The sequence below is a fragment of the Aspergillus caelatus genome (assembly GCF_009193585.1).
Source record: "Aspergillus caelatus strain CBS 763.97 unplaced genomic scaffold BDV27scaffold_166, whole genome shotgun sequence".
Lineage (NCBI taxonomy): Eukaryota > Fungi > Ascomycota > Eurotiomycetes > Eurotiales > Aspergillaceae > Aspergillus > Aspergillus caelatus.
Window position 1 is genome coordinate 1 of NW_022475429.1, and position 22,161 is coordinate 22,161.

Genomic DNA, 22,161 nt, shown 5'->3' on the forward strand with positions numbered 1-22,161 from the left:
TATATGAGACGGTCGGGGAGGTGCTCCACGTCGATCTAGTGATAGAACCCATTGTACAAGCGATTCCTCTTCATTTTGAGTTAATATATGATTATTGGCGCGTGTTTCTAAGCGCGAAGTGATTCCATTTAATCGTCGTTGAAGAGTTGTGCGAGGAACATTATAGACACGCGCCGCTTCACGAATATTGCAGATTTCTTCTCTGTTTAAAGCGGATATAGCAAGTAGTATTCTGTCCTCCTGCTCAGCCAAACTTCTTGAATTTTGAGGCGCTTTTAGAGGCATGGTTGGTAGTTGAATTGAGTGAGGCAATAAAACGCGTAATTTTTTGATGAGGTGGCCCGCTCGTTGGTGTGGCCCGCTCACCGGTGAAATACGTTATACTCTGCATTTAGTAATCACATATACCTGTAGGCTGAGAGTGGAATGGTATCCACTATATTGTTAATATATTTCAGAACTCACATTTCAACATACATGATATGCACGCCTATAAATAGGTACCTAGTCGCTAGAGGACCCCTCCAGCGTCGTTGTGCGAGTGTGCGAGAAGAAGGTTTTCACTGATCATAAAGTATATATGGTGCAATCAGTATATCATAACCCTAACCTACATTCCGTCAAAGATCTACTGAGGAATATTATTATGAATGGTGTATGTTACGTGTCAATTAGAATGATATGTCGGGTTTGAGGTATGTATTTGAAGTTTAGGCCTAGACGGTGTTGATATATATATGTCTGAGGACCCACGATTACCTCTACCGGAAAAGAAACAACTACCCACGAAAGCCCTTTACTCGGCCACAAACATAAAACAGTAGCTTTGCATTCCAAGTAGAGAGCAAAATTCTTAAGATCTTCAACACTACCTCTAGTATCAGATGTCTTCGGTGCCTCCCGAGGGATTTGATTCGACAGCCTTTGACAGAAGGTCAGGTGATCACAACGACGTCATCTGACCCGAACAGGTAGGCATCAACCGCTTGTATTTCCGCTGTCGTCATCACAGCTTCTACAAGCCATTATCAACGTCTACTTGGTCTATTATACCAATCATAGAATACACTACGTGCGTCTATATATCGGTTTTTGCATGAGAGCAAGTCCATTCAGGTAGTACCAAATATACCCCAGCAATCATGTGCGGCTCGGACGTCTTCCTCGCGATCCTCGCAATATTCTTCCCACCGGTTTCAGGTATGTACCAATGATCCTCTGAACTAGTCACTACTATCGTACAAACATTTGTCGTTGACATGCCCTGCTAACGTTGCGCAGTATGGATTAAAGTAGGCATTTGTACAGCAGACTCGATCATCAACCTTGCCCTTTGTTGTCTCGGCTATGTGCCGGGCCTACTACATGCCTGGTATATCATTCTCAAATATCCAGAGCAGGATCCTGATGATCCTTATTACGAACCAATTTCCGGGGGTGCTCATCGAAGGGACGTCGAAAACGGCCATGTGACATACTACTACGTTTCTCATCAACAGATCCAGCACCCGTCTCAGAGAGGCTACGGCACTGTGGCACCAAATACGGCGACGCCCCCGCCGCAACAGCAATCACAGTCCGCTCCTAAGCCCCAGAATGAGGCCGCGGCCGGTAGCAGCAGCGATCAAACACAGGGTGATTCGCGACCACCACCCACATACGCCGAAGCCGTGAAGGGTGACCATAAGGTACAGGACTGATAGACGTGTGTGACAGTCCTTCGTACCACTATCTACCAATCACTTATCTGGACTGTTGCTGTGTGTAAGGGCTGCCTCAGTTGGTACTTGACCTTTTGTAATTGTTTGTACTTTTCTAATGTTATGGGTTACGAGACTATCATCTGTATGGAATTATTTATGTCTTTAATGCTAGCGGCACGAGGAAACAATACCATCCAAGTTTCGAAGGATATCATATATGTATTACCGTCACTCCAGCTTTAAATGTACTCTTTTTCTTTAACCGAGTAATGAATCTACTACATTATATATTGTCGATCCGAAGCAAATTCTACCAAAGAATCTTCATGAGCCTTTACATGTAAGATACTGTATACATCTTTGTAGCCATCTCTATCTGTCCAGATAAATTGCGTGGTACAGAATCACTTATCGTGACTCTTATCAGAAACCCGAAGAAAACCGCGGGCGATTCGATTCCGCCGACTTTCCCGCCTTTCCTTCGGCATCCACTCCCCAACCAGCCTTAACTCACCCGACTGCAATTCAACAAAAGAACCAGCGTTTGGTCAGGTTCTCGTGGCCCTTCAAACCGGCCATGCAGTCCATGCCATTGCTGCTCAGGCAGTCCCTCCGATCAACCACCACCTTCACAAGAACCTCTCGTCCGGTCCGATCACCTCTTCTTTCCGCCGTTGGCCCGAAGCCTCTTCCTGCTGGTTCAGATCCACGGCGGCAGTTTTCAGTTTGCGTACAATGCCAATTTCGGTCGCAGTTTACGCTGTACTCGTCCAATGAGACAGGAAAATTGAAAGATGGAAAGACTGCTGAGCAGCCGGCGGACAAGGACCAACCTGCTATGGGTTCCTCCGAGGGGAGCCCAACGATTTACCTTGGAGCGGGGAGCTTGGAGCCTCCCCCTTCTGCTAAGGAGAGCAATGAGACTGAACAAGTTCAGCAACAGGAGGCTAAGGATGATGTGAAACCCCAGGGAGCCGAGAGTAAGGGCCTGCCGTCGTATCTTGAGAACCACAGGTCCCAGGTTTCCAAACAATTTACTACCATGATGGATAACCTTCAATCCAACATTTTCGTGGCGGGCCAGCGATTGAACGATTTGACTGGTTATTCATCCATTGAAGCACTTAAGAAAGATATACACACTCAAGGTATGAAACAGATCTACCAATGGCCTTCCACCCGGAGAGAAGTTGATCGTCTTTACTGACCGCCAAACTCCCCAACAGAGGAGCGACTCCGAGCTGCCCGCCTTCGAGTCCGTGAAGCCAAAGACGCATATGCAGCTGCTATCAACAATCGATCAACTTCACAGCGTGAAGTCAACGAACTTCTCCAGCGGAAACATGCCTGGTCGGCATCAGATCTGGAACGATTCACCCACCTCTACCGTAACGACCACACCAACGAAGTAGCCGAAAACGAGGCTCAGGAAGCTCTATCGGTAGCAGAACGCGAGTCTGAGGAAGCTGCCGCGCAATTGAACAAAAGCATTCTGTCCCGGTACCACGAGGAGCAAGTCTGGTCGGACAAAATCCGCCGGATGAGTACCTGGGGTACGTGGGGTCTGATGGGCGTGAACGTTCTCCTTTTCTTGATCTTCCAGATCGCCGTGGAACCGTGGCGCCGGAAGAGGCTAGTCAAGGGTTTTGAGGAGAAGGTCATCGAAGCTATTGAGAAGGAAAAGACCATGAACCACGTTGAGATCCTGGCTCCTGTCAATGCCACTCAACAGGCTCCCGCCGCACCCTCTACCACAGACTCATCCGCTCCTATCATCGCAGCTGCATCATCCCCAGCCGCTGAAGAAACTGTCTCCAACGCAGTCTCAGCAGAAATACCAGACGTCCCAGACTCAGCGACTCCCGCACCCGACACAACAACAGCACCCAACAACCAGAACTCCCTGAACGACCTCCTCGAATCCGCCAAATCTCAACTCTCGCGCTTCCCCCCTCCTGCCTCCGTTGAATCCTGGCGTCAGTATATCGGCGATCTTTTCAGCGATCGCAACCTAGTCATCACCCAACGGGATCTGTCGTCACTCGCTCTTCAGAGCGCGGCTGCTGGCGCAGCTATCATGGGTCTAGTGATTGCTCTTATCCGGCCGCGGTGAAATGACTGCGTGTAAGCATGTCAGGCTAGATGAGTCATTGTAATTAGCGTGCCATTAATTTGTTTGAAATGCTGTGTATAAATGTGGTATAGATATTCGCATAGAGCATTTGTGTAACATAGTTGAATGAATGATTACCTGTTGCCATTGCCCCGTTTCGGAAAGTACAACCTGAGCATTGGGCCGCTCTTTCAAAAATTCATATGGCCGTGTCGCATAAGATATCAATGAGCTGGCGGCTGTTCACCGCTAGTTTTCGACTCGGCTTTACCTAGCATCTGTATTATGCTGTCTTGCCCTATGTTCAATACGGCCGTGGTATCGTGACGATTTCAGACTGGGTTTCGTCACTTTTGGGCTATCATCTTGCTGTCATGTACCGTTTCTCCTTCTCCAATAACTGTGCCGCTTCTCTAAGTATACGTTACCGATAAAACCATACGCTTGAGGCCATGCACATTGGTATGAACGGACAAAAGGAATCGCATGTGAATATACCCAATAAAAGACTATGTAGATACAAGTAACAGACATACAAAAGGTATACATCTATATGTCGACCGTCTCCTGTCTTCATCATTACTCCCCTTAGTCCCTCTAAGCTATCGAAAGAACAAGAAGTGCAGAGAGACGGGAAGGCGGCCAATGACAGAAAGTTCTATACCCAGGAACAATGGGAAGAAAAAACCCCGTGGACAAGGAGTGGTACAGGCTCTAGGAGCGAAAAGTGGACAGGGTAGTTGTTGAAAGTAATAGAAACACGAGGCTCAGTTTTTCTAATCGATCCATATTAAAACAGGGTCTCCTTAATCTTGACAAGATACAGAGATTTCATCTAAAGTGCAGTTACAAACCTTCACTCTCTCATCCCCTTCAACGTCGTTTCCCGTCCGTCGGATAAACCGTTCGCTCGAATTGGCATCGTTTGATTCGTTTAACCGATGACGAGAGTGTCCTCATCGGGGAAGCTGTACTGAGGAACCTCGAGGTTCAGAGGGGCAGGACCCTTCCTGATACGGCCGGAGATGTCGTAGTGAGAACCGTGGCAGGGGCAGAACCAGCCGCCAAAGTCACCGGATTCACCGATAGGGACACAACCAAGGTGGGTGCAGACACCTGAAGTGGAGAAAGGTATTAAATACCGCAAAGACATATATGATATCGTTCCGGATCGGATCACATACCAAGCATGACAAGCCACTCGGGCTTCTGAACACGGTCCTCATCAGCCTGAGGATCACGGAGGGTTTGCCATTCAATGGAGTTGGCCTCGTTGATTTCATCCTGGGTACGGTGACGGATGAAGACGGGCTTTCCACGCCACTTGATGATGACCTGTTTGATATCAGGTCAGCCAATCGTGCATCACAACAAACAGCTTCGTAGGGATGATCGAGACATACGTTCTTGCCCTCAGGGATGGTAGCAAGGCCGATTTCAACCTTAGCCTGAGCGAGGACATCGGCAGAGGCGGACATGTTGACCAGGAAGTCTGTTGGTGAAGTTGTCATCAGCCACATGCTCCAAATGATAACCCGATCCAAACCGCCAATTATCTCCATAACCCGGCCATCTTGATTCGCCATCCTGGTATCTTCCACTCCTCCATCTCAATCGATAACCTCCAGGGAAGACCTACCCTGAACAGTAGCCTTGGCACCGACAGCAGAGGCAAGACCGAGGGAACCGGCCATGAAGTAAGAGAAGACCTGGTTGGAGCGTGGGGGCTTCTTGGAGGCATATTTGCTGAAGTCAGGGATCTTGTAGGTCGAGGATTCCTTGGCGCTGGTGAAAGGGCTCTCAAAGGATGACTTGGAGGCATCAGCGACTCCCCTCCGCTGCTGGCAGGAGGCGATGGCAGCGCGAGAAGTGGGCAGCTGTTGGCGGGCGCAAGCGCGCAACAGAGTGCTGGAAGCGGAGGAGAGAGACATGGCGGGCAAAGCAATTGCAGTCAATTGCAACGACGGACGACCGTTTGAGGGGGGTGGAGGGGGGAGTCAAGGTGGACGAGGGAGGATTTTCCAGACGTTGGAGGTTGAAGTCGGAGGCGCGGCATACGGAAAGTCGAACCAGAGCTTTCGCTTCGGAATCACGGGGCGCCTCATTGGCTGATTGGGTCACACTCCGACACTCACCTTATTTTCTACACTATTTATCAATACAATTACAATTGGTACTCGGTAATCATGCAATTCGAAATTGATATCATACCCTGGACAATTGGTTCACTTTATTTATATCCAAATTTAATTTATTTTTATGTTTTTCATTTACTCTATTTTTTGATATATAAAGGTAACCCAAACAACGAGTGACTTGTTCCCAAGCTGACGGAGACCATTTTGCCCGTGATTTCCCGTTCCGTCCATTCCCAATTAACCCAAATGCAAAGGTGACCATAACACGATCTTTTTGCCCATAAAAGAAGCACCCAAACCCAGAACTCCCCATACATGCAACTCCATCGGTTGATATTGGAACATTATAGAGGTCCAGGTTACTGGTCAACCATTTCCACATCCCCGTCCTCTCCCTTGCTCTGGTTGTCAACAGTCCGATCGACTACCAGCGTGCTCACTGCGCCAGTCGCATGCATGACCACCGGCGTCCGAGGGCTCTTTGACGGCTTTTCTTCTATAGCTTGTAGTTCTTCCTGATGCTCTGACTCTCCATTGGCATGCGGTACCGTTCCATTCAGTGTGCGCTGTCCTTTCTCGATCTCGGCTTCTCTGATGGCTTCCTTGGCCTTCTTTTCCTTGAATTGTTTATAGGTTGTTGTCTTGGGGATAACGTCGGAGAGGAATTCTAGATTATCGATCCGCGAAACCGCCGTAGCTATGATGTTCATCCCATCAGTACACTGTATGATGCTGGAAAACGCTATGCGCGACTAACCTAAGTCTTTGTATTGGATAAGCTTTCGTGGTTTCCGTTCGGATTTGACGACATTATGCCCTTGTTCTGTGAGATATTGGATGAACATTTCCTAGGCTAGTCAGTGAGGGGAAGGGAAGTATAAGGTTGCGGCAAGAGAATCACGCACTGTAGCCATCGCGATTACAAACGTAGCGTTGCTTGAACATTGTACTATGTCCTCGTCTAGTTGGATGATTTTCTTTATCCGCGAAACTGCAGAACCAGTCAACTGGCGATATCCATTATGATGGGTGTATTTCGCGTACTAGGAAGAGCGCTCTGGCCGGTAATCTCATGGGAGGGCGCAGAATCCGGGGTGGACTTCTCCTTGGGAGGCATCGTGGGGTCGTGTTGAGCGTAAATTTAGGGCAGAGAAAGGGAAGGTTTTGCTGAATATTACGAAAATAATCGAAATCAATGTTGTGAGGTGTTAGTCTCGGCTGTTCTTGTGTTGATCTAGAAATTTGATAATTATTTGAAGTGTGCAGGAGGTGTTAGGCAATTGAGCCTGGCGCGTGCGGCGTGGAAATCCATATAGCGCGTGGCGTCAGTGCCGATAAAATACGCATTTAGTTATCTACTACTAGTTGGATCCCACACCGCAGATCGACTACAACTAGCGAATTGTTATTATATACCTGCTTTTCCTGAATTCTCCTCGCCAATGTCGTTTATAGATAGTTTACAACACTTCCATAGTCTCAATTGAATTGATCCCATATGAATTATTGAGGTATTGTTCCTTTGTTCTCAACTGCCGAAAGGCGGGAAATTAGCTTGCTTCCTCACGTGGCCGCGCGGCTCTCCCTTGATAATGAAGCTACTATCAATCAATCGGTCGTCATACCCCGAGAGGAATAGCTCTACCACCAACTCTTCTCGGTTGCCTTCGACTATGCTCCCATCGCACATTCAATCTATGGTATGAGCTCAATGCCTGACTCATCAACCTCCCCGCGCTCACCCTCAGTACTATCTGAGCGTCGGAATTGGAGGAGGCTATCAGGCTTATCTACCTCCTCGGCCGCCCAGCAACCAGCCAACGGTCACTCCACCGCAATCACAGAAGAAATCAGCGAGATCAAACGATACGAGGATTTTACAACTATCGACTGGGTTCAGGATGCGGTACACGAGCAAGCGCGACGGAGAGCGAAGCGGCGAGACGGGTTTGGTTTCTGGGATCAAGAAGGCGCTTTTGGTTGGAGACGCAAAGTGCGCGAGTCCTACGACGCTGGACAAGCTTGGCTAGTTATCACGATCGTTGGCGCCGTGATTGGGTTTATCTCCGCCTTTTTAAACATTATCACCGAGTGGTTGTCGGATATCAAGCTAGGCCATTGCACAACAGCATTCTACCTCAATGAATCATTCTGTTGCTGGGGCGCGGAGGGAGGTATGTTGCGACTGCCGCCTTACTAGCTAACGTGTTGGGACTCACAAATTCTCAGGCTGCCCCGAATGGAAGACTTGGACTTCTTGGTGGCTCTTGAATTATGTCATCTATATCTGCTATGCTGTACGTTATCCATGCTCCATGATTTGCAGAGGTTGTTGCTAAGTCCCGGACAGATGCTATTTGCCTTGATTGCTGCGAGTCTGGTCAAATCCTTCGCCCCTTATGCCGCTGGTTCCGGTATCTCCGAAATAAAATGCATTATAGCTGGTTTTGTTATGAAGGGCTTCTTGGGTGCGTGGACGCTCTTGATCAAGTCCATTGCGTTGCCGTTGGCCATCGCCTCCGGCCTCTCTGTGGGTAAAGAGGGGCCTAGTGTTCACTTTGCCGTGTGCGCGGGAAATGTCATCTCGCGGCTCTTTAGCAAATATAAACAAAGTGCTTCGAAGACCAGGGAGGTCTTGACGGCTACAGCCGCGGCTGGCGTGGCTGTCGCCTTTGGTAGTCCCATTGGAGGAGTGCTTTTTTCCCTCGAGGTACGGATATAAATACCTATTGCTCAGACCAGAAACTGATTCTGTATAGGAAATGGCATCATATTTCCCACTCAAAACCCTATGGCGCAGCTATTTTTGTGCCTTGGTAGCGACCGGCGTGTTGGCGGTTAGTACTCCCATGTAATCGACTGTCAAGTGCTAACATGCCCAAGGCGATGAACCCTTTCAGGACTGGACAGCTGGTTATGTTCCAGGTCCAATACGACCGTACCTGGCATTTCTTCGAGTTGATATTTTTTATTTTTCTTGGTGTGTTTGGTGGATTGTACGGTGCCTTTGTGATCAAGTGGAACCTTAGGGTCCAAGCATTCCGGAAGAAATATCTCTCCCAACATGCTGTTATGGAATCGGTGATCCTAGCAGCGATAACGGCTGTGCTATGCTATCCGAACATGTTCTTGAAGATTAACATGACAGAGATGATGGAGATCTTGTTCCGCGAGTGTGAAGGCGGTCATGACTATCATGGTCTTTGCGAGTAAGTAATTCTAAGGAGACTCACAAGCATTGCTTACCATGTTAGGTCCAAAAACCGGTGGCCTTTGGTTGGGTCGCTCGCCATCGCGACAATTCTCCGTATATTCCTGGTCATCATATCCTACGGTTGCAAAGTACCTGCGGGAATATTCGTACCGTCGATGGCGATCGGAGCATCGTTTGGCCGTTTGGTTGGGGTCCTTGTCCAGGCGTTGCACGAGCATTTCCCTGATTCGGCATTTTTCGCGGCCTGTGAACCGGATGTGCCATGTATTACTCCAGGAACCTATGCGTTTTTAGGCGCAGGAGCAGCTTTGAGTGGCATCATGCATTTGACCATCTCAGTCACGGTCATTATGTTTGAATTGACCGGAGCATTGACTTATATCCTCCCTACCATGGTACGCTCATGCCCATAGAGCATCTTATTATATGCAACTAACATGGCTGGCTTGTAGATCGTGGTAGGAGTCACAAAAGCCGTCAGTAGCCGCTTTGGCAATGGTGGCATCGCGGACCGAATGATCTGGTCCAATGGTTTTCCTTTCCTTGATAATAAGGAAGACCATGTCTTCAACGTCCCCGTGTCGCACGCGATGACGGCCGACCCCGTCACGCTTCCTGCATCCGATTTTCCAGTTCGCGAAGCAGAGCACCTTCTGAGCGACAATAAATTCCAAGGCTTCCCCATTGTCGACAACCGAACGAAGAAGACACTTGTCGGGTACATTGGTCGCACGGAACTACGGTACGCCATTGACCGTGCCAGGGCGGAAGGCATTCTCTCGCCCAATGCCCGATGTGTGTTCACCAAAGAAGCTGCTGAAGCTTCAGTAGCACGCAGAGCGTCTTCTTCCTCGCCACATCACCTGGCTCCTGATACCTTTGATGCTATCCAACAGAGCGTCGGTTCCAGCTTCGTGGACTTCAGCAGATACGCGGACCACACGCCGCTGACGGTGCACCCGCGTCTCCCCCTTGAGACCGTGATCGAAATCTTCAAGAAGATTGGACCTCGCGTCATCCTCGTGGAGCACCGTGGCCGCTTAACCGGCCTTGTCACTGTCAAAGACTGTCTTAAGTACCAGTTCAAGGTTGAAGCTCAGGAACACGCACTTGCCGCGACCCAGGCTTCGGATGGCCCACTGGGAGACCAGGCGAGTGCTAGATCCGGCGACACGCTAGAGGAGCGCGTGTGGAACTTCATACAACGAGTGGGCTCCAAGTTACCCCGTTGGCGGCCAGCGGGTCGAGTCGCCTTGTCCGATCGCCACGAAGGAAGGGGCATATCCACCGGTACTGATGACGAAAACGACAGGCTGATGGAATTAGAAGAACGACAATAGTGATATCCCTGCCCATGTTTATATGTATATGTATATAGATATAGAACTTGTATGATTCAAATCGTTCTGAATTTTAGAATAACATAAATCATATACCCTTAGCATTAGTACCCAGAACTCCATCCTACAGCCAAACAATCACATAAACCCATCTAACCAATCTATACTAACACTGATACAAACACACATACTCTACAATAACCATCTACCCCAATCCAATTACCACAAGTAACAAACCAAAAGAAAGCCCAAGAGAAAGAAAACTAGTTATCCCTCATCCCAACCAAAACACACCCACCCCCCATCATCCCAGCCCCAACCCACCAAAGCCCCCCAACCTCCTCCCTAAAAACCAACATCCCCAGCATAGCCGTAACAAGGAAGTTCGCCGCCGTATTCGTAATCGACACTTTTACCGTCGACGGCGCAGCCGTCAAGGCCCTCGTGAAAAGAGCCCACATAATCACATTACAGAGGACATTAAGACCCAGACAAGCCTAATTTTTCACACTCTTAGCACACATACACACATACAACTTACATAACATGCAAGTAAACAATGAGCTCCACCCCCAAGGGGGGCAATTCACAGATAAGGCGGAAAGGGACGGGAGAATCATACACCCCTAACCAACATCTCTAGGATAGGATGATCGCCTGTTAGACTTAGAAAGGCAAGAAGAGATTTCGAGAAGGTTGTTGTTTGGGTATCGGTTGTTCTGGGGGGGGGTTTGTTAGATTATCTTATCTTTTCTTATTGGTTATGTTAGGAATGATTGTAGGGGAAAACGTACAGTTTCGCGAAGAGGCCGTTTAGGGCGGCGAATGCGCCGCTTGCTAAGGCTAGGACTACCCAGCGGGAGTGTGTGGACATTTTTATATATTTTTGTTCTTGTTTCTGTTTTTGTTATATACTGGGGGTTTTTAGTTGGTGAGGTTGGTTGGGGTTAAGGGGAATTGGTTTTGTAGACGGATGGTTGATATGCTAAATGGAGTGTACGTTGTTTCTTGGCAGGTTTTGCCAAGTATTTGGGGTACTTGGGAAATAGGACTGCTTTTGTATGTGTACGGTTTCGGGTTTTATGTGTTGATTTATTATTGATGTATTAGGGATAAATAGCTAATAGTGATTTTCTTCTTAATAGTTATTGGAAATATTATGGGCTTTAAGGGGCTTCAGTCCCTGTGAAGCCGCTTATTTAGATCCAGATAATGGCCCAATTTAAATGTATGACAATCGCAGTACCTAATAAATCCCCTCGATGAGCATGATCTCTAGTTATTTCGACGGCTCAATATTGAGCACGAGCTTCAATTGTTAGCAACTATAAGTGAACAGAATATGTCTCATCGATCAAATACCAATATCGCTGTTCGCTAGTTATGTATAGTATCCCATCTAATCTATACTCTACTTTAAGGCGAAAGTCGTTCAATTCGCCATTTATACGAGTCACTCTGGGGGTCATGCACCCTCACATACCGGAATCGATCATGCAGTCGACTACGCCGGCCCTGCCAGAACTCTACCGACTCCGGTACTAGACGCACGCCGCCCCAGAACGGAGGCAATGGGATCTGCTCCGTATTGGCAAACCTCTCCTCCATTTCGTGCACTCGTTTCTCCAGCAGCGCCCGGCCGTCGTCGATATCCGTTTCATCCACATCTCCCGGAATAGCTTGGGGGAACACATCCTGCGCGAGGCTCTTCCGCCGCCGCTCGATCAGACTGTCTGGCTCTGCGGACCAGAGCACCTTGCTCTGCCAGCTGGCCCAGCCGCCGATCTGGCTACCCCGTTCGCGGGTCCGCCAGTACAGTTCACTCTCTTCGCGGCTAAGGGGTTCAATGAGGCCTTCGATACGCACCTGCCGTTCGGTAGTTCCCCAGCTAAATGTGAGAGCTGCCCATTTGTTCCCTTGTGGCATCTCGTCATCATCTGCGCAGGGCTCGGGCATGGCACCTAGAACGCTATCTCCATCTGCTTGAGTACCAAAGACCTGTGCGCCCTTCCCTTTTCGACTGCCCCAGTTGCTGTAGACTACCCAGCCCCGCTCGTCAAGCTCCTTCAGATATACAACGCGCGCGCTCACCCGACCAGAGGGCAAAGACGCCGTAGCCAGCGTACAAGTCTCCGGAGCCGACGATGCAGACAGTCGGGGGTCGCGGAACCAGGTATGGAACTGATGGAGCGGATTGGTGGGGTGCATCTGGGAGACAGTGAGCGGCGGGTTGGTCACGAACTGATGCGCGCGAGCGGGGTGGGAGACAATCTGGTTTTCGGTAACGGAGTTAGGCGTGGAGGTCTCCGATCGAAGTGCTTCAGCGACGAGTCGGGAGACATTGGCAGGTGTAGCGGTGTCCGGCTTGTGGGGAGGCGTTGTTTGGTCATTAGGGGTTGATACTTGGATGTCACCCGGTGCAACTGGCGAATGCGGGGTTGTGTCAGCGGCTGTGCTTCTAGAAGTGTGGTTATGCCCGTGAAATTTGGACGAGTAGAACCTACAGATTAGCTTTCTGGGGTGTTTCCCATGGTCATCTCCTGGGCTGGCAGGATGGTCAGCTGTTGGATTCTCTGAACTCATGGCGGATAGGTGTCGCGGGGTTTGGTGGTAGCACTGAGCAAATTGTATGCGCCGACGAGAGAAGTAAGTCGAAGACGACAGCCGGAGAGGACGCATAGGCTGTCTTCTACCGACGAGGAAGTAATTGGAGTTGAATGAATGAGGAGTCAGAATGTGGGAGGTTTGAGGTGTGACCGTTGCATGGTTGAATGACTTAATCTATTCCGCGGGGTTGGCCGATAAACGCCGATACCAAAAGTCCGTCGCCAGTACTTCGTAACCAGATCAAGAACAGACTTATTTACTCTCTACGCAAGACTTGGAAGCAACCGCAATTTCTCCGGTTCATAAGTTTAGTATTGATTATCCAAAACTAATCTGTGGACAGCACAGAAGTCTTAGAATTCAAAAAGAATTGCAGCCAGGAGTTTCCTGACTGGAGAGTTGGGAGTGTCTATCGAACAAATAAGAAATAGTAAATAACCCTTAAACCAAACAGCATCATAACCTCTTTTTTACATGAACGCCATATCCGCTCGCTGAATGCAAACCATAAACAAGATGAAGGAGAAAATGTACACCAAATAGGCATGGTATTGCCTCCCAAATGCCAATGCGAAGACCAAATGGGCTGGAAACAGCCAAAGACAGGGATCCAGCCCTGAGAACATATTAAAAATGAATATTCTTTTATCCCTTTTCGATTGAAAACAGTGATTTTAGTCCTGCTTAAAACGAGAGGGTGGAAGGCAACGGTTCGTCAGTGGATGACGCGAGTGCCTACAGGGCAGCAGCGACCGCGGCACCGCCACCAACAAGATCCACAATCTTGCTGGCGACAGCGGTCGGGTATCCACGAGACAGCATCTCTTGCACAATGCGAGAGGCGTTCTCTCGCTCGTTCGCCATGAGGAATGCACGAGTCATAGCCTCGTAAGTGCTGGGCTCCCGCTTGTCCACACCAATGCTATCATAGATGGTCTTAGCTTTGCTCACGTTGCCCTCCGTGGCCCACCCTTGAATAAGAGTGTTGGCAATGTAGGCAGTCATATCGACCCTACGCTGGGCCATATCCTTGACAATGTCCTCAGTTTGTGCGACCTGGTGGTTGGCCACCATGGCCTCCAGGAGGGCCTGGTACAGACATGGCTGGAGTCGCACTTTGCTGTTGGAGACGACCGAGTTGAAGACTCCCTGGGCAGCTTTCATGTCATGCATCACACAGCCATGAGCATGGATAAGAGATGCATAGTGCACGGCCTCGGGTTGCTGTCCGGCGGCTTTGATGGTTTCCAGTACTTTCTCCGCAGCCTTCATATCCACAGGCTCCAGAGAGGCGTATGCGTCGATGAGCAGCTTGTAAGTGTGCATGGTGGGCTGGATATTACGGCTGAGCATGCGCTCATAGTACGCCAGAACCTTGCTGCGGTCGCGCTTGGTATTCAGGAAGTACTGAATCATGGAGTTGTAGGGAGCTGGGCGAGGCTTGTAGTTGGGCATCGACTCCATCTCCTCGAACATCTCTTCGGCGAACCGTTCATCGCTGACTCGGCAAAGGGCGTTCACAATTGTTCCGTAGGTAACACTGGTGGGACGCACACCCTGAGCACGCATCTCGGCGAAATACAAGAGACAATCATCAATACGACGGGCTTTGCCAAGCTTTCCGATCAAGGCGTTGTACAAGAACGAGGTAGGCTCAACCCCTTCGGCGACCGCACGGTGGAAGATCTTAAGGGCTTCGGTCGCCTCGTCGAAGGTCTTGGTTGATTCCTTGAGCGTGGTGATATAAAGACCGAAGGTGTTGGCAGACGGAGCGGAGCCAAGTTCCGAAAGCTCCTGGTGATACTTGGAGGCAAGACTGCGATCATTGAGGGTAAGGCAGGAGGCTACCATGGCGTCAAGAATTGACACCCAACCGTACTTGACAGCGTGATACTGGTGCAAGAGAGGGACGTCGCGGCGAGCCATGCTTAGGATTTCATGGACCAAATCGTTACGATGACACTTGGCGGCAGCGGTGATCAGTTTGGCATACGTGATGTAGCGAGGATGACGCCCAGAGCGGCGCATGTTCCGAAGCCGAGTCAAAGCATCGTTAAGGTGGGACTCTGGGCGACCGCTGGTGCTTTCCAACTGTTCGGCAATCATCGCAGATCCTTTGAAATCGGTGGCATAGGCGTACGGATCGAACGAGTCTTCGCTAGGCGCGGAGGTCATCGTCGACATTTCAGAGACTGGAGTGTGGCGATCGGACAAGAACGAAGACGGGCTGGAGGTGAGGCCAAGGTGGTCGTGCCACCTCCTTACCATGTCAGGACGGCTGTTGAATAGCTTCCCGACCGCCTGGTCGACAACGCGAGTAGTGTAGGGATCCATTTGAAGCCCGGTAGCCAAGGCAATGTCAAGCATGTGAGAAAAGCGGATTGGGTGCGCAACATCCAAAGACGCGGAGCTGTTGACAAGCATGCCGGCCTGGACCTGGAGGGCAAGAGTTAGGTCGCGAGGGTTGAGCTGCTGGATGGCAATAGGGCCGAGGCTGGCGACAGCGTGGTCAGCGACCGGGGAGACCAGTCCACCGTTCTCGACCATTGACCAAAGAAGAGTCATGACAGATTGGGGAGAGAGGACGGCAGCAGTTTGAATAAGTTCGCGACCGATGAGATGAAGACTTTCATTGATCTGTTCCCGGACGGAGTTGAGTAGATAAGGGTTGTCGATCGAAGTGTTGCGGACCCGTCCAAACATATTACGGGCCTCCACTAGGGCTTCTTCGATCTGACCACTCTTCAATAAGGCCACCGAGTACATCGCTGTCGGCTGAACCATGTCCGGCGTTGTCTGACCCACAGTGCTTAGCATAACCCACAGAGGCCTAGCCGCCGACACGTTGCCTTGACGCACGTATAATGCCAGCATCGAGATAGCAGGGCCATGACGTTTTGTGGTATCAGTAGGCAAGCAATCGTATGCCTCGGAAGCCGTTTTGAGGTTACCGGCATCCGCCGCGGCGATGCAGATTTCGGCCATGGCATGATCCAGGGCCCCATCGCGCAACCGTGTCTTAGCCTGACTCAACGCCTTATCATGCTCACCCGATTTCAAGGAGTGCGAAACAAGGCCATCTCGAACGATCACGGTTTCAACAGCATCTTTCCGGGTTTCTCGGTTTTCTGTCACCTCATCGAAAGAGGCCCGGATCCGCTCCAAAAAGCGCAAAGCCTCCTTCTCCTTACCACACGATAGATACGCTTTGACCAACGCAGCATACACCTGGCCATCCAGGCGTTGAACGATGCTGAACGTACCATTGTCGTCTGAGATTGCGAGAGCCTTATACTCGTTGTAGCACTCCACAGCGCTCTTCAGATCCCCAGTAGAGGCGAAAGCATCGATCATCGACGGGAATATAGAGGCATGCGGTGTAACTTTGTGGGTTTCCATGTGAGCGTAAACGCGGATCATATTCTCAACTTGGCCTTCTCTCGCACAGGCAATAATCAGGCGGCTGTAGGTGTCTAATGGAAAGACGAGATCGGTGTGTCTTGTGGAAGCAGTGTCAAACAATTTGATAGCGATACCGAGCGAATGGTCCTCATCGAGAATGGCTCGCTCCAACTCGCTCGAGTGGAGCATGAACTTGCCAGGCTCTTCCATTCCTCCGTAGCGGACCCGATCCTGCTCGAGCGATTTCTTGGACTTCAGGGCATCGTGTGCGCGCTCCACGAAGAGTTGGACGAGTGTTCGATACGTCTGCTCGTCGGGAATTACCCTACGACGGAGCATATCAGAATAGACATCCAGTGCCTTCGGGATTGCCTGAGCGGTGTCACCGTGAAGCCGCACAGCCGATTCCAGCAGGGCATTGTAAGCGCCGACCGTGGGAGTCAAGCCATCTCTGAGTAGTGATTCAAATGCACTGGGGATCTCAGCGTAATTCTTTGCCAAAGCCAGCTGGATAATCTGGTCGGAGGCGATACGAGCTTGTTCCGTGGAGACATCCGCGATGGCAGCCACGTCTGCTGGTAATTCAGGGAATGCCTCGGTGGCCGAGTCATCCTTTGCTTCGGATGCCTCCTCAGCTTGGGCTTGCTCTTCCTGAATTTGAATCTCTCGAGCTACCGCCTCCTCAACCTGAGCGCTGACATCGGCATTGGCGGAGGCCTTCGTGATATGGGGCGAGTCGAAGTTATGGGAATTCGTCGAGTTCACGCCATCCTCCTTGGACTTTGCTGCTTCTTCCGGCGTTGACGGTTTCCACCCCAGTTTCCGCTTCACCTGAAACTGTTTCCAATCACTATCGTCACCGGTCTGCTGAGCGTGTTGCCACGCGGCATAATACGCCGCGAGGCCTAAGTCCCCTGAGCCCGAGCCGCCCTGGCTGGCTTTGGCGCCAGCGCCGGAAGAACTTGAGGGTTGGAATACATTTTGCAATGCGCTCCGGGAGACCTTTGCCGGTTGATTGGCGAGTTGATTGAATGTGGCGGAGGACGCGTAGGAAGACTGCGACGCCGCAACTACCGACTGAGCATAGCCATGAGTGAAGGCTTTGGTGAAACTCTGACGTGCGAGATGGGTAAACGGTTTGAAAACCATTTATCTGGCAGGAGTCCTCTTCAGCGTGAAGAGGCAATGCTGTTTTCAATGTTAGTCACGCGACCATTCTTTTAGTTCCACCTTTCCGAGTTCGGGTGATGTGTTGTTTGATTCTTACCTTGCAATCAAAATAATAGTAAGGATGCAGGTTCATTTGACGACAGCTGGTCGTCAAAGGAACGCGCTTGTATATACAAGGGAATTGAAACGAAGGGAGGAAAAATCTTTTCGTGAAGGTGTCGAAAAATATGACAGATCGGACAAGAGGGAATGGATGGATATTTGAGAGAAGGCGAGAATAATCGTTGACCAATCCTAATGGAGATTAGTGCCGATCCCGCAACGACTTGACTTCTTTGAGGATAATTAATTCAATAGGTTAGTACTAGAGCTGATCGTACCTTTGGGGGAACGAATCGTCTTGGATGGAATTCTAAGGAATAAACCCTCGGGTATGTATCTACAAGACGCAGGGGGCAGAGAATCCTACATTTAAAAGGAACCCAGACAGGAACCAGGGGGAGGTTTAAAGGAATATGGCTATGCTTCTTCTCAACATGTCCGATGCGAACTAGAAAACACGAGAAAATAAAATAAAAGTAAAAAAAAATTTCAAAAAAAAGTACATTTAACCTTCGTCATTCCCTCGTTGCCTAAGGCTATTTCCACAGGTCAGGTGGCCCTGGAACCCCGGGATAAGAAGCCGTCAGGGGACTTAGCCCAATCGGCGGGCTTTCCACACTGGGGCCATAGGAAGATTCAGGAGCGGGAATTCTTGATGTCTGGCCAAACGTGACTCACCGCGTCCCGGCTCATTTTCTTTAGACCCTCCTCCGGAGTTTGGCGTCTAAGCCCCGTGTGGGACTGGATCCTAAGCTCCGGATATCCGAAGACCGAACGACCGACGGAGATGCCTGAGGCGATATTTTTTATTGTGCTTTGAATGGCTAGGGTTTTGCCCATGGTCATACCAAACGGCTCGAGGACAAATGGAAGGTATTAGTAAAATGCGAGTACGGAGTATTGAATTTTTCCTTCTCAGCAGTGACTGAGCACGGCAGAATTAACTTTTTCTTCCATCTCCATCGCGGTACGTAATTGCAGTCTCAGTCATGTTATTCGACGAAAGGGATAAACTCCTTTGCAGAAGAGGCCACTTGTCTTTCTCTAGGGCCAATGGTCTTGTTTTGAATCCCTGCTTAGCCAGTACTTATTCACTCGTTTTCCGAATCTATTGCTGAATATAAGTACGGGGGTAACGACAGACGGAGAACAGTACAAAAGAGTATCCGTACACCTGACCAAATGTCCGACGGGAAATTCCCGATATGTCATACGATGGTCAGAGCATGAACGGTTACCCTAATAAACTACTCCGCAGTAGGCTTCGAGCCTTCGACTCCTACTCTCGGCGGCTCACTGCCACCAATAATAGTGGTTAGAATCGGACAACCTAGTATTAAATAGCATGATGATGGAACATCGAACCCGATTGATGGGGTGTTTGAAGGTTGTTTGTGAGTGAGAGGAAGGTCCCTCTTTAGTCAGCGGCGTCACATCAAAGCTCAAGCCACAAACATCAGAGTCTCAGCCACAATTCATATCAGCTGCAGCCACAACATGGAAATCAATCAGTGGAACGATAATACGAGCTCTGGAAAGCTTCCCTCTCCGACAAATAATCAGTCTCATTTACAGAATCATCATAATCATAATAATAATAATAACCGTATTGTTTGCTTCGTGCACAGCTGAATTTTCTGCGGCACCCAGGCTCAAACTTCTCTATCCTATCTTCGGTGACGATTCGAGGCGGGGCACTTTTGACCGATTCGGGAAAGAAACGACATAGATTACTACATGGGACTGGGGTACCTCTCTGTGTCGTCGATAACGCTGATCTCTCGCCAACGTTCGCCCTTTGCGATTTGATTTTCCTCGGATCGGTGCGTACAATTCTAGGGCAACCGATACTCTATACAAAATCGCACAACAGTTTCTTCTGGAACGTATATGGAGTAGTGACTGATTATTGAGATTCAGTGTTGAAGTGATCGCCAGATTCAGTTCGACTTACCAGCCCGTTTGATTTTTTGTAACAGAAGATAACCTCTTGGTCGAACAACCACCAGCCACATGTCCTATCCGCCATCCGGGAGCACCGCCTTGTCCGCCCCGGGCAAGGTCCTTCTTACTGGTGGTTACCTCGTTTTAGACCGCAATTACACGGGAACGGTTATCGCACTCGATGCCAGGATCCACGTTATTGTCCAACAATTGAAAAGAGGTCATCGGCGGGGTGCATCATTCAGCTCAGTGAAAGGGGGTCCCGATACGGAGACAGTTGAGGACGGAAGTGCTGTGGACGACAAGGATAACGAGGACGTTGTGGTTGTACGCTCGCCGCAATTTGTTAATGCACTGTGGGAGTACGGTGTACAGCGTTGTGAGAATGGAGGTGGAATCAAAGTAATCCAAAAGAACGAAGGGTAAGAGAATGTTTTCGACCTCTGCTGTTCAAAAACTAAAGGTTTCAGGCGTCATAATCCGTTTGTCGAGACTTCTCTCAACTACGCTCTCACCTACATCAGCTATGTAGCCGACTCAAAGGACTTTGGATCCCTCTCCGTGACCATTCTGGCCGACACTGATTACTATTCTGAGACCGCCTTCTCTAGGGCTTCTGAGTCCCCTGGAAGATTTGTGAACTTCGGTGTTCCTCTCCACGAGGCCCACAAGACAGGACTGGGTTCCTCCGCGGCTCTAGTGACAGCTCTAGTATCGTCCTTAGTCATTCACCGTACCCTGCAGCCAGACGACCTCGGTGCTTCTCGTGATAAGCTTCATAACTTGGCACAGGCTGCCCACTGTGCCGCTCAAGGTAAAGTGGGATCCGGGTTTGATGTGGCTGCTGCTATCTACGGATCTTGCCTATACCGCCGATTCTCTCCAAGCATTCTGGAATCTGTCGGTGACGCCGGTTCACCTGGGTTTGAAGAGCGGTTGTTTGCAGTTGTGGAGGACGCCGACCCTAAGCATCCGTGGGATACAGAGTGCTTAGATTTCGGCATGCGACTTCCTCGAGGCATGCAGATGGTTCTGTGCGACGTTGAATGCGGCTCAAACTCCCCTTCGATGGTCAAGAAAGTGCTTGAATGGCGAAAACAAAATCAGCAGGAAGCCGATCTTCTCTGGGCTGCCCTTCAGTCGAACAATGAAAGGCTCTGTCTTCAGCTCAAGCAGCTAGTCCAGAGCCCTGATCAAGAATCGCCCGAAGATTTCAATGATGTCCGCAACCTCATCCAGCGCTCACGCAATCACCTTCGCAGCATGACCCGCAAGGCGGGAGTCCCCATTGAGCCGAGAGTACAGACGGAGCTGCTTGATGCAGTGTCAGCCATTGACGGAGTGATTGGTGGTGTGGTTCCTGGTGCGGGAGGCTATGATGCGATTGCTGTCTTGATCCGCGATGACCAGGAGGTACTTAAAAAGTTAAATGAGCTCTTCGAGGACTGGGAGAGTAAGGTGGAGGACGATTTCGGTGGCAAGATCGGAACTGTCCGGCTCCTCGGTGTGCGTCACGGCTCAGATGGAGTCAACAATGAGGGTCTCGACCAGTATGCCGGCTGGATCTAAGTCGACAGCTCTGTCCACATGCTCGCCATGCACAGCTACTAATCCAAGTAGACTTGACATTCGAGAGGTACTGTGCTAAACAGCAAAGAATTTCTACCTGACTCAGCATACATTACATCTGAACTCGGCGCTAATATCGATTCTCTGCTTTCTTCCCTATTATCCCTTCTATTAGCCCAAGCATTCCGTTACGAGCGAAGCCAGTGATGAAGAGCATTTCTAGTCTAAGCACGATCATGACCATTGCATCTTTCCATAAGATAGCCTACACAAAATGGCAATGCAAAAAAGCTAGTAGACGTCTTGTGAAATGAGGCTGTCCAGTCTCCCTTCAATTTAAGAAAAATAAGAGAAAATAGAGAACGTCAAATACAATCAACTTCACATCCATCCAGGGTCAGTGTTGGGATAATTGCCATTGCATGTGCAGACCCGTAATCCAAAGCCAAGTCAAGCAAAACTCGAACTCTACAAACCACGAGTGCCTGCCCTTGAAACGCTATGACGCGTTTCCATTCTTGCTGGACGCGGCCTTGGAAAAGATATAAACCAGACCCTTTCAGATAACGGAGACCACACGATTCAGGATAATTCATTATTATTATCTAGCCAAAACCACGGTCTGTGTAAAGCAGTGCAATATATCGTCAGCAATCCCATACAGAATACATATCAACGGCCCCTGTTACTCCAAATGATAATGATTAGGCATATCATATTGCAACTGCTACCGGCGTCGAGACGATGCTTGTGGCAGTCGGGCGACCTATGGACGAACCTGCCTGGCACATTCGGTAAACTTTTATTCTTTACGATATGTCTATCGTATGAGCATATGGCTCTTCGGTGCTCGTCTAAT

General features: G+C 49.6%; 8 protein-coding genes across 8 annotated transcripts; 3 read left to right on the plus strand and 5 right to left on the minus strand.

Annotated features, from left to right (window-relative positions):
- Positions 1–1,142: 1,142 nt before the first annotated feature.
- Positions 1,143–3,816, plus strand: she9 (putative mitochondrion biogenesis protein (She9); the record flags this gene model as incomplete). The annotated part of the gene is made up of 4 exons (XM_032070783.1): positions 1,143–1,200; positions 1,282–1,688; positions 2,131–2,851; positions 2,930–3,816. 4 exons carry the CDS (start codon positions 1,143–1,145, stop codon positions 3,814–3,816), a joined length of 2,073 nt encoding a protein of 690 aa, XP_031924711.1.
- A 465-nt stretch (positions 3,817–4,281) lies between these two features.
- Positions 4,282–5,858, minus strand: rip1 (ubiquinol--cytochrome-c reductase catalytic subunit RIP1). Its single transcript, XM_032067933.1, has 4 exons — positions 5,456–5,858; positions 5,220–5,308; positions 5,001–5,151; positions 4,282–4,932 (listed from the first exon to the last, which is right to left on the minus strand). The coding sequence occupies exons 1-4, from the start codon at positions 5,745–5,747 to the stop codon at positions 4,751–4,753; spliced, it is 714 nt and encodes a 237-aa protein (XP_031924712.1). The 5' UTR covers positions 5,748–5,858; the 3' UTR covers positions 4,282–4,750.
- Positions 5,859–6,121: 263 nt separating this feature from the next.
- Positions 6,122–7,232, minus strand: BDV27DRAFT_132695 (histone-fold domain-containing protein). The gene is made up of 4 exons (XM_032067934.1): positions 6,999–7,232; positions 6,860–6,945; positions 6,712–6,802; positions 6,122–6,651 (listed from the first exon to the last, which is right to left on the minus strand). The coding sequence occupies exons 1-4, from the start codon at positions 7,069–7,071 to the stop codon at positions 6,314–6,316; spliced, it is 588 nt and encodes a 195-aa protein (XP_031924713.1). The 5' UTR covers positions 7,072–7,232; the 3' UTR covers positions 6,122–6,313.
- A 370-nt stretch (positions 7,233–7,602) lies between these two features.
- Positions 7,603–10,807, plus strand: BDV27DRAFT_26334 (chloride channel protein). Its single transcript, XM_032076161.1, has 7 exons — positions 7,603–8,128; positions 8,184–8,251; positions 8,305–8,664; positions 8,714–8,791; positions 8,838–9,163; positions 9,209–9,563; positions 9,621–10,807. The coding sequence occupies exons 1-7, from the start codon at positions 7,657–7,659 to the stop codon at positions 10,506–10,508; spliced, it is 2,547 nt and encodes an 848-aa protein (XP_031924714.1). The 5' UTR covers positions 7,603–7,656; the 3' UTR covers positions 10,509–10,807.
- A 175-nt stretch (positions 10,808–10,982) lies between these two features.
- Positions 10,983–11,435, minus strand: BDV27DRAFT_132697 (uncharacterized protein). The gene is made up of 2 exons (XM_032067935.1): positions 11,303–11,435; positions 10,983–11,227 (listed from the first exon to the last, which is right to left on the minus strand). Exons 1-2 carry the CDS (start codon positions 11,380–11,382, stop codon positions 11,125–11,127), a joined length of 183 nt encoding a protein of 60 aa, XP_031924715.1. The 5' UTR covers positions 11,383–11,435; the 3' UTR covers positions 10,983–11,124.
- Positions 11,436–11,739: 304 nt separating this feature from the next.
- On the minus strand, positions 11,740–13,309 carry BDV27DRAFT_132698 (pyridoxamine-phosphate oxidase PDX3). The gene is made up of 2 exons (XM_032067936.1): positions 13,013–13,309; positions 11,740–12,931 (listed from the first exon to the last, which is right to left on the minus strand). The coding sequence occupies exons 1-2, from the start codon at positions 13,185–13,187 to the stop codon at positions 11,925–11,927; spliced, it is 1,182 nt and encodes a 393-aa protein (XP_031924716.1). The 5' UTR covers positions 13,188–13,309; the 3' UTR covers positions 11,740–11,924.
- A 96-nt stretch (positions 13,310–13,405) lies between these two features.
- Positions 13,406–18,256, minus strand: BDV27DRAFT_132701 (pentatricopeptide repeat protein). The gene is made up of 2 exons (XM_032067937.1): positions 18,068–18,256; positions 13,406–17,981 (listed from the first exon to the last, which is right to left on the minus strand). Exon 2 carries the CDS (start codon positions 17,664–17,666, stop codon positions 13,851–13,853), a length of 3,816 nt encoding a protein of 1,271 aa, XP_031924717.1. The 5' UTR covers positions 17,667–17,981; positions 18,068–18,256; the 3' UTR covers positions 13,406–13,850.
- Positions 18,257–19,802: 1,546 nt separating this feature from the next.
- erg8 (phosphomevalonate kinase) lies at positions 19,803–21,302 on the plus strand (the record flags this gene model as incomplete). The annotated part of the gene is made up of 2 exons (XM_032073049.1): positions 19,803–20,155; positions 20,204–21,302. The coding sequence occupies 2 exons, from the start codon at positions 19,803–19,805 to the stop codon at positions 21,300–21,302; spliced, it is 1,452 nt and encodes a 483-aa protein (XP_031924718.1).
- Between the last annotated feature and the right edge of the window lie 859 nt (positions 21,303–22,161).

Excerpts from the sequence above, each read along its gene's own strand:
- rip1 (XM_032067933.1), bottom strand. The coding sequence starts at position 5,747 with ATGTCTCTCTCCTCCGCTTCCAGCACTCTGTTGCGCGCTTGCGCCCGC. Across the intron at positions 5,309-5,455 it reads TGCCAAGGCTACTGTTCAGG|ACTTCCTGGTCAACATGTCC; the intron begins GTAGGTCTTCCC and ends CTTCACCAACAG. Across the intron at positions 5,152-5,219 it reads CCATCCCTGAGGGCAAGAAC|GTCATCATCAAGTGGCGTGG; the intron begins GTATGTCTCGAT and ends GATATCAAACAG.
- BDV27DRAFT_132695 (XM_032067934.1), bottom strand. The coding sequence starts at position 7,071 with ATGCCTCCCAAGGAGAAGTCCACCCCGGATTCTGCGCCCTCCCATGAG. Across the intron at positions 6,946-6,998 it reads CGGCCAGAGCGCTCTTCCTA|TTTCGCGGATAAAGAAAATC; the intron begins GTACGCGAAATA and ends CTGGTTCTGCAG. Across the intron at positions 6,803-6,859 it reads TTGTAATCGCGATGGCTACA|GAAATGTTCATCCAATATCT; the intron begins GTGCGTGATTCT and ends TGACTAGCCTAG.
- BDV27DRAFT_26334 (XM_032076161.1), top strand. The coding sequence starts at position 7,657 with ATGAGCTCAATGCCTGACTCATCAACCTCCCCGCGCTCACCCTCAGTA. Across the intron at positions 8,252-8,304 it reads TCATCTATATCTGCTATGCT|ATGCTATTTGCCTTGATTGC; the intron begins GTACGTTATCCA and ends AGTCCCGGACAG. Across the intron at positions 9,564-9,620 it reads CTTATATCCTCCCTACCATG|ATCGTGGTAGGAGTCACAAA; the intron begins GTACGCTCATGC and ends GCTGGCTTGTAG.
- BDV27DRAFT_132697 (XM_032067935.1), bottom strand. The coding sequence starts at position 11,382 with ATGTCCACACACTCCCGCTGGGTAGTCCTAGCCTTAGCAAGCGGCGCA. Across the intron at positions 11,228-11,302 it reads AACGGCCTCTTCGCGAAACT|AACAACCGATACCCAAACAA; the intron begins GTACGTTTTCCC and ends ACCCCCCCCCAG.
- BDV27DRAFT_132698 (XM_032067936.1), bottom strand. The coding sequence starts at position 13,187 with ATGCGTCCTCTCCGGCTGTCGTCTTCGACTTACTTCTCTCGTCGGCGC. Across the intron at positions 12,932-13,012 it reads ACACCCCAGAAAGCTAATCT|TTGCACCGGGTGACATCCAA; the intron begins GTAGGTTCTACT and ends CGCATTCGCCAG.
- BDV27DRAFT_132701 (XM_032067937.1), bottom strand. The coding sequence starts at position 17,666 with ATGGTTTTCAAACCGTTTACCCATCTCGCACGTCAGAGTTTCACCAAA.